The sequence below is a fragment of the Phyllostomus discolor genome, chromosome 9, assembly GCF_004126475.2.
Source record: "Phyllostomus discolor isolate MPI-MPIP mPhyDis1 chromosome 9, mPhyDis1.pri.v3, whole genome shotgun sequence".
Classification (NCBI taxonomy): Eukaryota; Metazoa; Chordata; class Mammalia; order Chiroptera; family Phyllostomidae; genus Phyllostomus; species Phyllostomus discolor.
Window position 1 is genome coordinate 84594058 of NC_040911.2, and position 15071 is coordinate 84609128.

At 52.3% G+C, this 15071-nt stretch overlaps 2 protein-coding genes across 2 annotated transcripts in view; one reads left to right on the forward strand and one right to left on the reverse strand.

The window, feature by feature from the left end:
* Positions 1-1280, forward strand: part of TTLL9 (tubulin tyrosine ligase like 9) — a 37638-nt gene extending 36358 nt beyond the window's left edge. Inside the window, exon 15 of the mRNA XM_028524702.2 lies at positions 885-1280. Coding sequence (XP_028380503.1) covers positions 885-961 — 77 coding nt within the window. The 3' untranslated portion in view covers positions 962-1280. The remainder of the gene's footprint in view (positions 1-884) is intronic.
* Positions 1281-2890: 1610 nt separating this feature from the next.
* Positions 2891-8053, reverse strand: PDRG1 (p53 and DNA damage regulated 1). Its single transcript, XM_028524476.2, has 5 exons — positions 7878-8053; positions 6274-6349; positions 5152-5226; positions 4459-4539; positions 2891-3854 (listed from the first exon to the last, which is right to left on the reverse strand). Exons 1-5 carry the CDS (start codon positions 7962-7964, stop codon positions 3772-3774), a joined length of 402 nt encoding a protein of 133 aa, XP_028380277.1. The 5' UTR covers positions 7965-8053; the 3' UTR covers positions 2891-3771.
* Positions 8054-15071: the final 7018 nt, after the last annotated feature.

Sequence of the window (15071 nt, forward strand, 5' to 3'; positions counted from 1 at the left end):
AACATGCCTGGCGGGGTGGTTCAGCTGGTTGGAGCATCATCCTGGACACCAAACCATGGCAGGTTCGATTCCTGGTTTGGGTGCACGGGAGGCAACTTGTCAATGTTTCTCTTTCACATTGATTCTCTCTCCCCCTTAAATCAATAAAAACACACCCCTGGGTGAGAAGTGAAAAAGAAAAGAGAATGACCATGAAGTTGTTCCATGAATGTACCTGGAGAAAAGGTGTCTCAGAAGCTCATACTGGCCTCTCAGCGTGGACTGGCCGGGACACACTTCCATGAGAGTAGGGGTCGCTTGTGGGAAAGATTCATCCCTTACCCAACTGCGCCTGACACAGGGGTTGCATGGGACAAGAGAGTTAGCATTTAGCCTATAAGGTACCAGGCACCGGGCTAGCTTTCAATGTATTGTCACTGAGGCCGGAAGAAAAACAATGTGGGGTAATGGTAAACTTGACCTCTGGAGCCAGACTAGTCTGGGTTCAAACCCCAGATCTGCTGCTTAGTGTGTGATTTGGAGCAAGTTACTTTAGCCTCTCTGAACCTGTTTTATCTTCTACACGTCATTCTGATGAGAACTCAAGTTAATCTACATTCAGCACCTGAAGTCCCTGGGTTAGTTCCCAGTGAAGGCCCCCTTCCTCTGATGACCCGTACACTGGTCCCATAAAGCACGTACCTGGCTGACAGGTGAGAACACTGCTGCTCCAGGAGGAAAACAGCCTGAGGGCCGCAGCAGCTGAGGGTGCAGACCACAGGCCATCCTACACACGGCTGCTGTCCCCTCCTCCCACCAGGGAATGGGGCCCAGGCCGCTCCACTCTCCCGAACCCCCTGTCCTGAGGACAGGCCCTCCCAGCCAACACTCCACTTCCCTCCTAGGTTGCATCAACGATCGAAAAGCACAGCTGAGGCAACTGTTCCGCTCCCTTCAAAGCCAGAAGAAAGCTTCCAGCTAATCCCAGCCACGGGACCCTGGGAGGCACCACGCCAGCCAGTCCTCCCCCACTCCATTTCCAGCACCGCAGCACCTCCGAGCATGCGCCTCCCTCCCTCTGGCTGGGCCACAGCTGCTGGCTGCTGCTGGGCTGGGCCCCCTGGATTCCCTGCCCGACCCCTGGGCATCTTTGCCCTAGGAGCCAGCCAGGTCCCTGGACTGGATCGGTTTTAATCTTGACAGACTGGCTCGGTGAACAGGTCCAAAGAGGAAAAACTCAGCAGGTTCTACTACCCCAGAGATCACAGCTCTGTGTGCATAATAAATGAGCACAGGCCGTACTAGTACTTGGAGTTACTGGGCACCAGGCTTGGCTCAGGGGTGCTGTCGGCAGCTGGCTTTGACCCTTTGATGTCTCTCAGGTTAATGGTGAGAGTCCTGCAACAGTGAGGGTTCACAGGCTAGGAAACTCATCAAGCAATTGTCAGACTGTGTTTATTGGGGGTCTGGAGGACTGAACCCTAAGTACATTCTTCCCTCCTTGCAATGCCCTGACCTCTAGTGTCAGGGGAGCCCATCTGAAAGCCAGCAAGCCAGACTACCCCCATTTCTCAGATGGATATAGTAAGAGCAGGGAGACAGAGTTGCTTAGTAAAGATCCCTGCAAAAAAAAGTGCCCTTATCTAAGTCACCTGGGTGACAAAGGTGCCTCTCTGGGCCTTCTTGCTTGAAGCTGGGAGCTGAGCTTTTTAAACCAGAAAGCCCTGGGGTGGCAGACAAGGAGATGGCTTAAGGAGTTGGGTTAAGTGAAAGTTTCTGCATTTTCCACATCCCTATATTCCTACACCTCCTCTCCGTTTAACAGAAGCTCCAAGTGGGCTGGTGGGGTGCCTATCACGAGACCCCAGGCAGCTCCCCCTGCCAGTCTCCCTGCTTCAGCGCAGTTCTTTCGGCTGCAAATAACAGAATCTGACTGCCCAGGAACGGGAAGGGCTTTGGCAGGAACATACTGGCAAATCCAAGGGAACCAGTAGCTTTGGGAAGGCCAGAGGCCAGGCCACTCTGGGCCTCCTGCCTCTAGAGCAGGGTGCTCCCCTCCATCCCACGAGCCTGCCCTGTCCAGCAGGATCCAATCGGCTCTTTTTTGGCCTGGAATCTAGCCTGCCAGATAGGGAGGGGCAATGTTCAGAGAGATTGTAAACAAGGCAGTCATATCAGATAGTATCTACCAGTGAATGCTGCTACTCCCTTTTTAAATTTTGTTTTAAAATATGCAATGTAACAGCAACATGCTCTTCCCTTCCGCCCCAACCATGTGGTTTCTGTTCTGAGGGAACCACATAGTGACTGCATGCAAGTCATCAGTTTATTGGAGCCCTGCCCTGCTCCTCACTCTGTCAGTCCTGGGGCTGTCGTCCCAAATCGGTGCTCAGAGTGTTCCCCTGTCCTTGATTGCACGGCTGTGCAGTGCCCCACGACTGGGGCCACCAACTCCTTTCATCTGCTGTGGACATCTGGTTTCCAATGCCACCTCCCTACTCTTAGGGTCATTGTGGGAAAAACACACAGAAATTTCTACTAAAAACTTACAAAGAGGATGCAAATTTGATCTAGGTAAGGTATTTTGTTCAGCTAACACCAAAGTTTTTAAAGACTTTGAGTCAGTAATATTTAAAAGACAGAAAGTTCAACTTAAAAATCCAAAGTGTCAGCTCCTAACAAGAAAACACAAGGTCTGGCCACGCCGGCCTGGGCTCCCACGTAACTGCCGGCAGGGCCCAAGTGTGGTGAGGGGAACTGAGGCACGCCCTCCCCATCCTGCTCTGCTGTTACTGCCGGTCCTATCCTGCTGTCATTTTGAGGAACCACTGGCCCTTCCCAGGTGATATCCCCAACCTAAAGGGAGCAATGTGCTCTCCATGGAGGACCAAACGAGGTGAAGACTAGAAGCTGCCATTCATTCATTTAGGTAACATTTATTGGGCCCTCAATGAACAGGAACGACACAGAGTTGCCCTCACAGCGCATTCACACTGAAGGGAAGGAAACTCGGAGCGGCCCTGGCCCTGCTCTTGGGGGTGCCCCGGCGGAGGTGGTGGCGGGGGGCATGCTGAATGCCTGAAGCGTGTAAGAGGCAGTCTCCCTTGCCCGTCTCTGGTGCAGGAGTCTGCACGGCCTTCCTGACCAGAGAGCAGCTGTGGGGGGCTGGCAGGCAGCACGCACTCCGGGCTGTCTGGAAGCAAGCAGGAGAAACAGGCCGAAGTGGAGCCGGCGGGGAGAAACGGTATGTCTGCTCCACAGATAGTTGTGGCTAACCACGAGCACCGAGATTCTGTCCTTCCTTCAGAAACCACCTGTGAGCCTCCTGCTTTATTCCAGTTCTGTTACACACGCTGCCTGAAAACGTCTCGCTTTCTGAGAGGAATGCTGGAATGAAACTCCCACTCTTCCCCTCTCTCTCCTTCCCTGCCCGGGGCCGTGCAAACAGCAGGCCACTGTTGAGAAGTGGCGGTTGCAGTCCTTCTCATACCCCCACAGGCGCTGCCCGTGCCCTCCCACTGGTGGCTGCTCGGGCCTGTCAATGGGTCTTGTGTCTTTCCGGCCCCCGCAGACAGGCCCGGCAGACACTGGAAGGCTGAGGGTTCCCTCCCGCTGTCATGGATCAGTCGAGCACTGCAGAAAAAGAGACTTCATACAGGAGCCATGGCCAGATGCCCGTCGCCTTGCAGGGCAGACACCGTCTTTGCAGGTTTCAAAGGTTGGAGAGTTCTGGGTCCTACGTGACCCCAGGGGGGATTCTGGCATTAGGTCCCCTATGTTGGTTCTTGAATTTCATCCTTTCAAGATGATCTTGAGAGCTTTAAGCTCATCCTGGTTGAGAGGGTTCAGGTTGAAACCCTTCAGCTCCGGTTTGCCTAGGGGAAGAAGACAACCCATCAGTGAGTTCAGGCCTCCTGCTGGCCCAACTATGGGCCCCGGAGCCAGGCCTGGGAAAGGAGCTTACACCATGTGCACGCTGCCGACCACCTGGCTTTGAGGTCTGACAGCGAAGGGCCTCACATCTGCCATGTACTGAACAGCACACATCGACACCCCTCCCAAGTCACCAAGAGCCTGCAGAAGCATGACTCTGCTGCCCAGAAGCCGCTGGACTTCTGCTGTATCGGGGATCGGTCTGGAGCAGTGAGGTTTACCTAGAAATGCAGCTTCTGAGCCAGAGCTATCCTGGTCCCCACACCATACCCTGGCATAAAATGGGAGACACCCCAGGCTGTCCCTGGAGCCTGGAAAAAGAACTGTGATAGGAAGAAGACCCCACAAACTTCCCTGTCCATTTTATCTCAGGGTGGCTAGGGACAACCACTGCCCACGGCCCACAGCTTCAGTGCCACTCACATGCAGTCCAGACTGCTGTCGATCTGGGAGGGGCTTCCCACCCTGCCCTCTAAGTCCGTGATGATGATGATTACAAACCCTCCCGGTTTCCTGTCTCCCCTCTCACCCAGCCCAGGCCAATACCTTGGGCCTCAAACAGGCGGTTGACCTTCACTTTAAGTTGTTTCCGGAGTTTCTCTATTTCTTTATCCAGATGAGCCTGATCTGAAAAGTAAAGCAGGCAAACCGGATGAGGTTATACTACAGAGACAATGACCCAAAGGAGTCGGGGGTGCCAGCCTCTCCCTAGCCCCTCTGACAGCAAGGGCCCTTAGCATTCAGGAAGGAAAAAGGGGACTTCAGAGACCAACTGAGGCAGGAACCAAAGGCTAGAGACGCAACGTGACCCACCCACCACCACCGAGGGAGCCCAGGGTCAGGCTGAGCAGACCATTCCCGATTCTCAGTCCTCTGACCTGTGCACAGGGAAGGCCACACCAGGACTTGAGGTCACCACTCACAGTGTAATCAGGGAAAAGTCAGAGTCTGTTAGAACAGAATGAAGAGCCTACACCCCCACCTACCCGAAGATGGTCGGGAAATGGGTGGCTAAGGAATTGGAAAAGCCCAAGTCCATCAGGGGGTTTTCAGGAAAGCATGACTGTGGAAACACGTGACCTAAACAATCAATGGGCTGGCTGAATGCTCAAGCTGAACCTGATTAGCCACAGTGAACAGAAAAGGCTATCCTACCTCAGCAGGCTGCACCTGAAAGCAAACAGCACTATGAGAAGTGGAAGCTACAAAGCTCAAGGATCCACGCCCAGGGAGCCTTACCTTTCTCAATCATTTCCTTAGTCTGAGGGTGAGACATCTTGATAAACATGTTCCCGAAGCAAACCATCACATCTTCTGAAATGGCAAATGGTCATTCATTCAACAAACATTTTTAGTACCTATTATCTGCTAGGCATTGTTTTAGATGCTGAGAACACAGCAGAACAAGACAAAGTTCCTGCATTCCTAGAGCTGACGTCATGGTGGAGGAGGGGGAATAAACGAGCAAAGATGTCATCTGTCAGACTCTGACAGGCCCAAGCACTGTAGAGAAACATACAGCAGGGCAAGAGGGATGAGGAATGCCCGAGTCGGCGAGGGGCTTGTTTTTGATACCAGGTGGTCTGAGAAGGCCTCGCTGATTATTTCACATCTGGACAGAGACTTGAAGAAAGCGAGGGTGTGTGCCCTTCAGCAAAGGCTAGTAATGCGCTTGGGGTGTTAGGCAGAGCAAGGCCAGTAAGGATGGAGACAATGAGTGAGGGCAAAGTCGAGACGGCGTTGGGGAATCTAAGGGGGTCTGGAATCCAGGGGGGTCTTGCAGGACTCTGAATGTCAGTCTGGTGAGAGTAGAAGCAACCGGGAAGGTTTCGGACCTTCCAGTGCACTTTAAACGACACTCACGCTTCTTCCCTCCACTATGGCCTGGCCCCTGCCCATCTTTCCAGCCTCTTCACATGCCCTTCCCTCCTTGCTTACTGTGTCACCACCACTCGGCCTCTAAGAGCCCCCATCCCCTCCTCCAACACCCACCCCCACCCCACACCCAGCCCCTTCTTCTGCTTTCTCATGATTTTCTATGATATATGTATGTTGCTCTGCTCGGTTGTGGAGAACAAGGCCAGGAACCACACTGTTTTTACACCACCCTCCCCACCCCACACCCCCAGGACTCTCCCAGTGGCATCAGTGACAAGCCAGCACCTAATGGCCTGTCACAGAGGCAAGCAGCTGAAACCCTGAACCAGTCTGTGTCAGACCCATGAAAATGCCTCCCCTATCTCCACGGGCTATGTCACACACCTGTAGCCTCCTGCCTGGGCTCTAACAGGGACAAGGCAAAGACCTTAGAAGGAAAACTGAACAGGACTCCTGGGCTGTAGTGAGGAAACCTTGACTTACCAGAGAGGCTGAGATCCTTCTGCAGGGCCCTCAGGCCCTCTCGGTTCTGATTCCTTTTCATGTCCAAGTCCACAATCTGAAAAACACAGGGGCAGGGGGGTCTCAGCTACATCTTGCCCCAGCCTGTCCCTTCCCAACAGACCCGCCTCTCTATTAGAACCGACAAAGACAACAAGGCATCATTGCTAGGTTACTTCCAGTGTCCTGTCTAAAATGGACTGATGTGTAAATGTATTTCTTCCCCCATTCAGTTTCCAGGTCCTTAAAAACCACACGTTGTGCTGGAGTTTCCCCCCAGTGCAGGTGCTGGGAAAAGGCTGACTAAACAGATCATTTTTCATTATCCGCTTGAGTGCCAGTTCTCCAGCTTTAGGGGATTTCTGAATCACCAGGGAGTGGAAACCTCTTCCTGGGCGAGCTCCTCAAGCTGATTCTAACCTAGTATCCTGAGAGCCCACAGTACTAGACTGGAACAGAGAGGGTGGGGCACGGAGACAGTGGTACAGGCATGACAGCTACTGAAGAATGACAGGGAGTGTAACACGCTGCTTTAGAGCACTGGCCCTGGAGTCCTAATACCCAGGTTTGAATCCGGCTCTCGCTATGAACCGTGTAATTTCACCTTTCTACTTACCTCTCTGCAAAATGAAGGTATGAACAGTACCTACTTCATAGGTTACTGGACAAGGAATGAAATGAATTATTAACACAGCACCTGACACATGGTAAGGACTCACGAACTTTAACAGCTGTCATTATCGTGGCTCAGCACGCCTTCACGCAGCGTTTCATATTTCACAGGCTCTTCTCCCAAGTCTCATTAAATACCCGACCGACCAACCAGCCAATCCTTCTAACTGAAGAGGAGTCATGAATCACTCTTGTCTCCTCCTAGCCCCTCACTTCTGTATGTAACCGGAATCAAGACCTACTACGCTCATCTCCAAAACACATTCTGACCCATTGGCTGTCTCCATCACCTCCACCGTGGTCCAAGCCCATACCTCTCCTGGACCCGGGGCGGGGGCGGGGTCCTTTTAAAACCGGAATCCAACTACCTTGTCTTTCGCCCCCTCCCCCCATGAACTCCCTTCAAACACTTGGCACCCGGATTAGAACCAGACCCGAGCTCCGTGTTGAGATCTACAAAGCCCGCTGAGCCTAGGGTCCCACCCGCGTCCCCACCCCGGCGCCATCACACGCCACTCAGACCTCTTCGATGTTTCTAATCTCCCCTCAGGGCCCTGACTGGGGCCGCGCAGCCCAGAAATGCATATTGAAGAGGTTCAGGTAAAAATGGTTCGGGATCCGGGGGGCACAGTAAGGGACAAAGGACGGAGCGAGGGGATTGCTAGCACAGAGCGGGCGCCCCGCTAGTACGTGCTGTACAGAAGAGGGGAGCGCGGAGCTGTGCCAAGCACTTGCCTACATTACCTCAAATTACTATATGTTTGTCGTCACCGCTATTCGAGTACCTGCCGGGGTCAACCCGATGCCAAGGAGTGCTAGAACCAGATTCCGGGTCCCGTGCGCTCCCCTACGGGTCCCATCAACAGGCCCCAACCGCTGAACCCGGGTTCCTGCTACGCGGACGCCCCTCCTACCTGCCGCTTGTCCGCCAGCACTGCCTCGGCGAGTTCCTCCACTTCCACCAGGTACTGCAGCACCCGCTCCGCCTCTGGTGCCAGCATGATGCTCGGGCAGCTCCGACTGCGCTCCTCCTGCTCAACTCCGCTCCAGCTCCGCCTGCGCCAGCGCTGCTCTGACCCGGCTTCCGGCGCGCATGCTCAATTAAAAGAGGCCGGCGGCGAGCAGGCTCTGACGCACGCGCGTCAGCTGAAACCGAGACGCTGGACCTATCTTTGGGGGCGGGGCTGGAGCGCCCCCTGCAGGCCCAGAGAGCACAGGCCTCGGGGCAACCTCTTAAGCTCTCCGTTCCTCCCTACATGCATTTCTTGAGCACCCGGCTCTGTGTCAGGCACTTTCAGGAGTTGAGAATGCAACAAAAAACAAAACAGAGTCCCTGCCCTCATGAAACTTCATCTAGAGGGAAGGGCGACAATTAATGACCAAAAAATTAATTATATACTATGGCAGGCCGAGAGGTCTGGAGAAGTGTAACTCATTCTTTCTGTTTGAGGAACACCAAGGAAACCCATGGGGCACTGTGACTTATATTTAACCTCTGACACCTTAAGTTTCTAATTTATAAAACAAGGGTGAATAAAAGTCTCTCTCATCATCTCTCTGCAGGATCAGAAGGGGCAGGAATAATTTTTTATTCACTTTGACCAGTGCTTAAGGGCCCCTATGTTGGGCCCAGTGTGGGAAATAGTGGACCTAGACCCAAGGCAGGTGCTGGAAAACCATGGGCAGTGAACAGTGAAGTTCTGTAAGTACTGAAAGCAAATTGGTGTGGGCCGTAGCATCCAGGAGGACCTCCAAAAAGAGGCAAGTAGGGAAAAAGTGGCTGTCCTTTAGAAGCAGAGGGTTCCCTAGAGATCGTGCCCAAACCCCTCATTGTACAGCTGGAAACCAAGGCTCAGGGAACAGAGAGGACTTTAAAAAATCAACAGCAGACCTGACACTAGAACTCTGACCTCCTACCTACCCGAGTCCAGAGTTTTATTCCCTCCTTTTGGCCCCTTGTAACCAAGCTCTTTCACATCCCTTGCCTTGCTTGAATTTCACAGCCTTTGTAGGGAGGCTTCCTCCTGCCCCATCCCACAGCTGCAGACTGAGGCCGGCAGCAGGGCAATGCTGTGTTACCCAGAAAGTCAGGAGCAAACGTGGGTGGAAAAGCTCTGTGGTCTCCATACCACAGCTGTCTCTGAGCCCTGAAAAAAAAGCCCTCCCTCCCTGATACTGTGGCCCTTCCTCTTTGCCTGGCCTTTGGCTGCCTTTAGCTGCCAGAGGCAGAGCTAATTTTCCCTGAAGCTGCCTGGTGGGGGGAAGAAAGGAGACTCATTAAGGATTTCTCGCTGAGGGTGAACTTGTCCACAAACCCAGGATGTTTTGTGTAAACACCTTCTGGTTCAGAAACGCTGACACAGCCCTGGGAAGGAAGTGGGGACTGTTTACCAAAGAGGCATGGCTCAGCAGACATCCATGGGGTGCGGACCCCAGAGCTGGGTCTCCTTCACCGTGCGGCCCAAAGATAGCTGAACTGGGTCAACTGACCACTGACCCCTGCCAGGTGAACCTGGATGAAGAAAGGCTGATTGGAGGGAGGCTCCCAAATTGGCAGCTTCTTGGCTGTGACTGGCCCTTAGAGGGTACCCCTGGCTTTGGAGATGTTGGGGTGGTCATATCCAAGACTTTGAGACAGTCAGACCTGGAAGGACTCTTGTTTCAGAACCGCTTCTGTTTCAGAACCATCAATTACACAAATGTTTATTGACTACCTTAGCCCTGTTTTAGGGATTCTGCCATGACCAAAACCAAACATGGTCCTTGCCCTCAGAGGCTTCCAGTCTGGTGAGAGAGACAGACAATAAACATATGAACACATAAATATATCATATTAAGGCTGGTCCAAAGGTAGTGAGTTATCTCAATTGATCATCACAGTCAGTTACAGATTTAAATATATCATGTTAAGTGATGATAAGTACTCTGCAGAACAACAGAGCAAGGCAAGGTGGGGAGGAAATGATGCTTTGGGAGCTATTTGAGATAAGGTGGTCAGGGAGGGCTTCTCTGAGGAGGTGTCATTGGAGCAGAGAGCAGAGGTAGAAGAGGTGAGGAATGTGGATTTTTGCAGGAAGAGAACTCAAGGCACAGGGAACAGAATGCAAACGCCCTGGAAGTTGGAAGAACAGCAAAGCCAGTGTAGGTGGAACTGAATGAGCAAGGAAGGGAAGGCAGGAGCTCAGATCGGAAAGGGGAGGGAGGTGCCCTTCCCACACTGGCAAAACCCTCCCTGGAGGTCACGTGTGGACATTGCTGCACATGCCTGCGGCTTCCTGCTTCTCTGCCCGTGGATGTGAGTGGAGTGAGGAGTGTGGTATGTTAATGTCCACAGGAGTGGCCCTCAACCAAGAAGAGAGAGGAGTCAGAGGCTACACACCCCAGCTTCTTTGCCCCTCTGTGGGAGATCCAAGGGGAGACCACTGCAATTACCCAGGGAATACAGGATGGTCGCTAGGCCAGGGGCCGGGGTGGGGATGGTGAGCACAATTGGGATTGTCAGGGACTTTGCATACACTCCTCCATCAGCCTGGATTCTTTTTCTCCCCACACCCATGTACCTGTGTGACCACTACATGTCTCCCACTTATCAGCTTGGTGTCGCCTCCTCCCACAGGTCAGAAGTCCCCTATCGCCCTGGCAGCTTCCTGGGCTTCCCCATCACTGCCTTCGCCACACCATCTTTCTTCTCTGGTCATCTCCCTCTCCAGTCAGGAGCTCCTCCAAGCAGGGACCTTGTCTGTCTTGTTTTCTTCTGTGTCGCTGGAACCTAGCATGATGCCTAGCACACAGTAGGTGCTCAGTGGATGTTGACTGAATGAGTGAACGGATTCAACATGAAGCAGAGCTTTGTACAATCCAAAGTATCCAAAAATGAACAGAACTAACTCAGGGATAAGTAGTTCCCCATCCCAGAGGTACGGGGATGCCACATAGTTGGTGGGATATTGTAGGTGGTGAATCCCTCCACTATCCTGGATGGGAGGGATACCTACTAAGTCTTTCCTAATCAAATAAACTCCACTTGGTCACACTAGGGTACTGCCTCCCCATCTCCAGCCACCCCAAGCCCAAGCCAAAAAGGATGTGGCTGCTGGGACTTTGGCGTTTGGGGACTGGAGTCAACAAGAGTGATGCTTCACCCATTCCCCTCAAACCCCGTTTCACCATGTCCGTGAGCCTTCCTTGGGTAAGTGTTCAGTGACCAGCATCCACTTCTGTCCTCAGGGAGGACACCCCTCAGACTTCTGGAGCCCCCTGGGTGACTTACCCTCCCCACAAGCTGTACCCCATCATTTCAGGCAGGGATTTGAAAGCCCACCTTCCTTGTCTGGGCTGCTGGCAGGGGTGTGGGTGGATAACTCTGAGATATAATTATACTCCAGAGTGCCCTGTGGGATCGGGATGAGGCAGCCACCCACAAGACATCCACGAGCCCTGCTGGCTACCCCTCCTTCTCGGTTCTGCCTCTCCCACTCCCTTATGGTCAGAACCCTCCAATGCTCCCACCTCACTCAGTAAAAGCCTGACTCCTCACTGAGGCCCCTACGGCCACACATGAGCGTCCCTAACTCTCTGAGACATCTCTAATCTCTCTCCTCACCTCCTTGCTATTCTTCATGCATGCCAGCGGCAGTACCCACCGCAGGGCCTTTGCACTGGCTGCTTCCTCTGCCTGCACTTCCCCCAGTGTCACCTGTCTCCCTCCCTCCCCTCCTCTAAGTCTTTGCTTAAATTTCCCTTTCTCGATGAGGCTCACCCTGATCATCCTATTTTAAAATGCACCCCCTGCCCCTCTAGTACTCCTCCTGATCAACTTCCTCTGCTTTACTTTTTCTTAACAAAAAAAAAAGAGAATAACATCTGCCACTTCCCAGCATGCTGTTTAATGCATTTATTGTTAACTTCCCTGTGCTATAAAGGAAGCTCCACGAGGCCAAGGACCTTCGTCTCATTTGTTACTGATGTATCACAAATGCCTCAAATGGTACCTGGCCTATATTAGGTACTCAATAAACATTTTTGAATGGGTGAAGGAATGAGGAAAAAAGCCAGAATTCTAACCAAGGGAGATTTTCTCTGATGCCAGGCTCTTGACCCCCATGCTGGAGGAGTGGGCGGGGAGCAGGGATGGGCAGATCAGGCCTGGCCTTGTGGGCTATGGAAGGGGCGTTGACCTTTGTTTTCAGATCAGTGCGAACCTACTGGAGGGCTTTGAGCAAGCTCAGGATGTACAAGGGTTTTCTTTGTGGAAGCCCATTCTGGCTGTGGGGATAAAATGAACTAAAAGGGGAAGATATGGCGTGGTCTTTGTGTGGGGGGGGGTGTGTGTGTGGGGAGTGGGAGGGTGATGATGGGGACTTGGAGAGGCGGCAGGGCTGTGGCTGCACTGAGGCAGAGAGCAGTGAGAAGCCAGTTCATATTCATTTCTCCAGGCGGCCTGGGCGGCTGCACCACAGGCTCTGGGCCGTGGGCAGTCCAGGCCAGCTGCGAACCACATGCCCCTGTCCCACACATGGGTTGTTTGCTCTCCTGGGTGGTCCCCAGCTCTGCTTCCTTTGCACCCTTGTGGGCTTGGCAGGTGGTAGGAAGGCCTCCGCTCCCTGACTCCCCTGACCCAGAGAATAATCCCTTATATTCATGGGATTCTCCTTGTGTCCTCATTTCATCCTCCCACATCCCCTGGTAACACAGCAATCTGGTTCCCATTGGGCAGATGAAGACACTGAGGTCCGGAAAGGGGATGGGACCTCCCAAGGTCACTCGGCCAGATGGGGACTCCGGGTGGAGACCTGTCTCCCAACTCTCCACGCCTCAATTTCATCAGGCAACAGATGGCCCCAAGACTTGACTTGAAAAATCTTAAATGACCTGAAAAAGAGCACAAGCCCAAAACATTCCAGACCTCCCTGAGCTGGTCTTTACCACTACCTTTAATACTAAATCCATTCATTTTCAATTCTATGAATAGATTCTTATCAAAAATAAAAATATTACAGAAAAGAATGTTTCTTTTTGACACCCTCCCCCATCTCAGTTCCCTCCAGAGGCCCAGTTTGGGTGCGTCTTTTCAGAACTGATACTCATTTAAAAACATAGTTAGGTCCTGGCTGGTGTGGCTTAGTGGACTGAGCGCCAGCCTGCAAACAGAGAGATCACTGATTCACATCCCAGTCAGGGTCCATGCATGGGTTGTGGGCCAGGTCCCCAGCTTGGGGCAAGTGAGACTCACATATTGATGTTCTCTCCTTCTCTTTCTCCCTCCCTTCCCCTCCCTTTAAAGGCAAATAAATGAAATATTTTAAAAATATCTTTTAAAAAAGGATGTAGTTAGAAACCCAGAGAACAGATGCAGGACAATTACGTGTGAGGCAGGGCAGGGAGCTGGGGTGGAGGGCCCTGTGCACAAAGGTGTCATTCTGCGGCCCGTTTGCTCTGGGACATCCTTAACTGTTCCATTTCCATCTGTCTCCTGCTTTCTTACAGCTGCAAAATGTTGTGTAGGGTAAGCACCATAGTTCATTTGTTTATCTAACTTTATAAATTAAACTCTACATTTATTTTTCATGCACTAAAGTACAGAGGGTTCATTAATCCCACCTTTCAGTTCTTACCATGTGGTCGTGAGCTAGTCCGCAAAGACCCTCTCTTGTTTGTGATATTTTCTCTCTCTCCCCACAGCCCCACTCCATGCTGACCTCACCGAAACCCTCTCTGCTGTGTTTGATATACATTGTTAAATGTTTGAGAGTTATTACGCAATGAACAGTAATTATTTTATGTGTCTGTATATTTTAAAATGTATTAAGGTATAATGCACACAGAAGAGTGCACAAACAAGTGTACACTTTGAAAGTTCCTAAGTGTACAGTTCATGAACTGTCGAAACCTGGACACATGTCACTAGCACTGGGAGCAAGCAGCAGAACGTCAGCAGCCCCTCAGCTGTCCCCTCGAAGTCCCCTCCCACTACCCCAAGAGTAACCGCTCCCCTGATTTCTAACACCGTACACTGGTTTTGCTAGTTTTTGAACTTCGTACAAATGGGATCACGTGGTGTGTGCTCATTTGGGCCAGGCCTCTTTCTTTCCCCATTTAGTTCCTGAGATGTAGCTCTGCCACCGTTTGTTGCTGTAGATCGCTCACTCTCAACACTGCGGGGTAGCCCGTTGGACACCTGCCCTACAATCAGACTGTGCGGCCGCTGGTAGACAGAGGGTGGTTTCCAGCTAAGAGCTTTTACAGACAGTTTGGCATGAACACTCATGTGTGTGTCTTTGGGAACATGCACTCATCTAAGCGTTTCTGCTGTGTGCATACCGAGGAATGGGGCTGCTGGGTGTGTTCCGCTTGAGTAGCTACTGATAAACTGGGTATGTATTTTTAATCCACATAAATATTACTGTGCTGGAAGTGGTGTGCATTTCCTATGTTTTTTTTCTTTTCTCATCCGGCGTTTCTCTGATCTATCCATGTACCCTGTGTGCCTGTAGTCCCTTGCTCCTGGCAGCTCCCGAGAACCCAGAACTGCTTTCCTCACCCTTTGCTTGTCCTCTCCCTTGGTTGTGGATGCTTGAGTTCCCCCTTCCTCCCCCTCCCCACACACGGTGCCACACTGAACGCCCTGGTGCGCTGTTTCCTGGTCGTCAGACATGCGTACACTTGTTTTTCCTAAGTACCGCCCCAGTCCTCTCCAGAACGGCTGTATTCAGCTTCTACCAGTGCTGCGCATCCTCACCGACATCGGGTACTGTCCATCTCTCCATGGCCTGCCAGTGTGGCGACTGTCAGCATCACGGCTACCGAACACTCCCTGGTGGACTGACGGACGTCTAAGTCGTCTTCGTCCTTCAGGACAATAAGGAATGCCACTGCAGGGGTCCCGCAGGGGCACAGCTCCCGGTGCTTGTCTGCTTGTCCTTCTCCACCTCATCTTCCACCACTGTTCTTGGGCCCTAGTTCCCAAACACACTCTGACTGTCCCACTCTCAGCCTTTGCTCTGGCTGCACCCACTGCCTGGAATAACCTTGGCCTTCTTTCTCCACTCGCTGAGTGCTGACGCCTCCCGGAAGGCTCCTCTTCCTAGAAGACCCTCCCTCCCTGATCT

Coding starts and splice junctions, on each gene's coding strand:
- PDRG1 (XM_028524476.2), bottom strand. CDS start 7,964: ATGCTGGCACCAGAGGCGGAGCGGGTGCTGCAGTACCTGGTGGAAGTG. Junction 6,350..7,877: donor TGCTGGCGGACAAGCGGCAG/GTAGGAGGGGCG, acceptor TGTGTTTTTCAG/ATTGTGGACTTGGACATGAA. Junction 4,540..5,151: donor TAAGGAAATGATTGAGAAAG/GTAAGGCTCCCT, acceptor TTTACTTTTCAG/ATCAGGCTCATCTGGATAAA.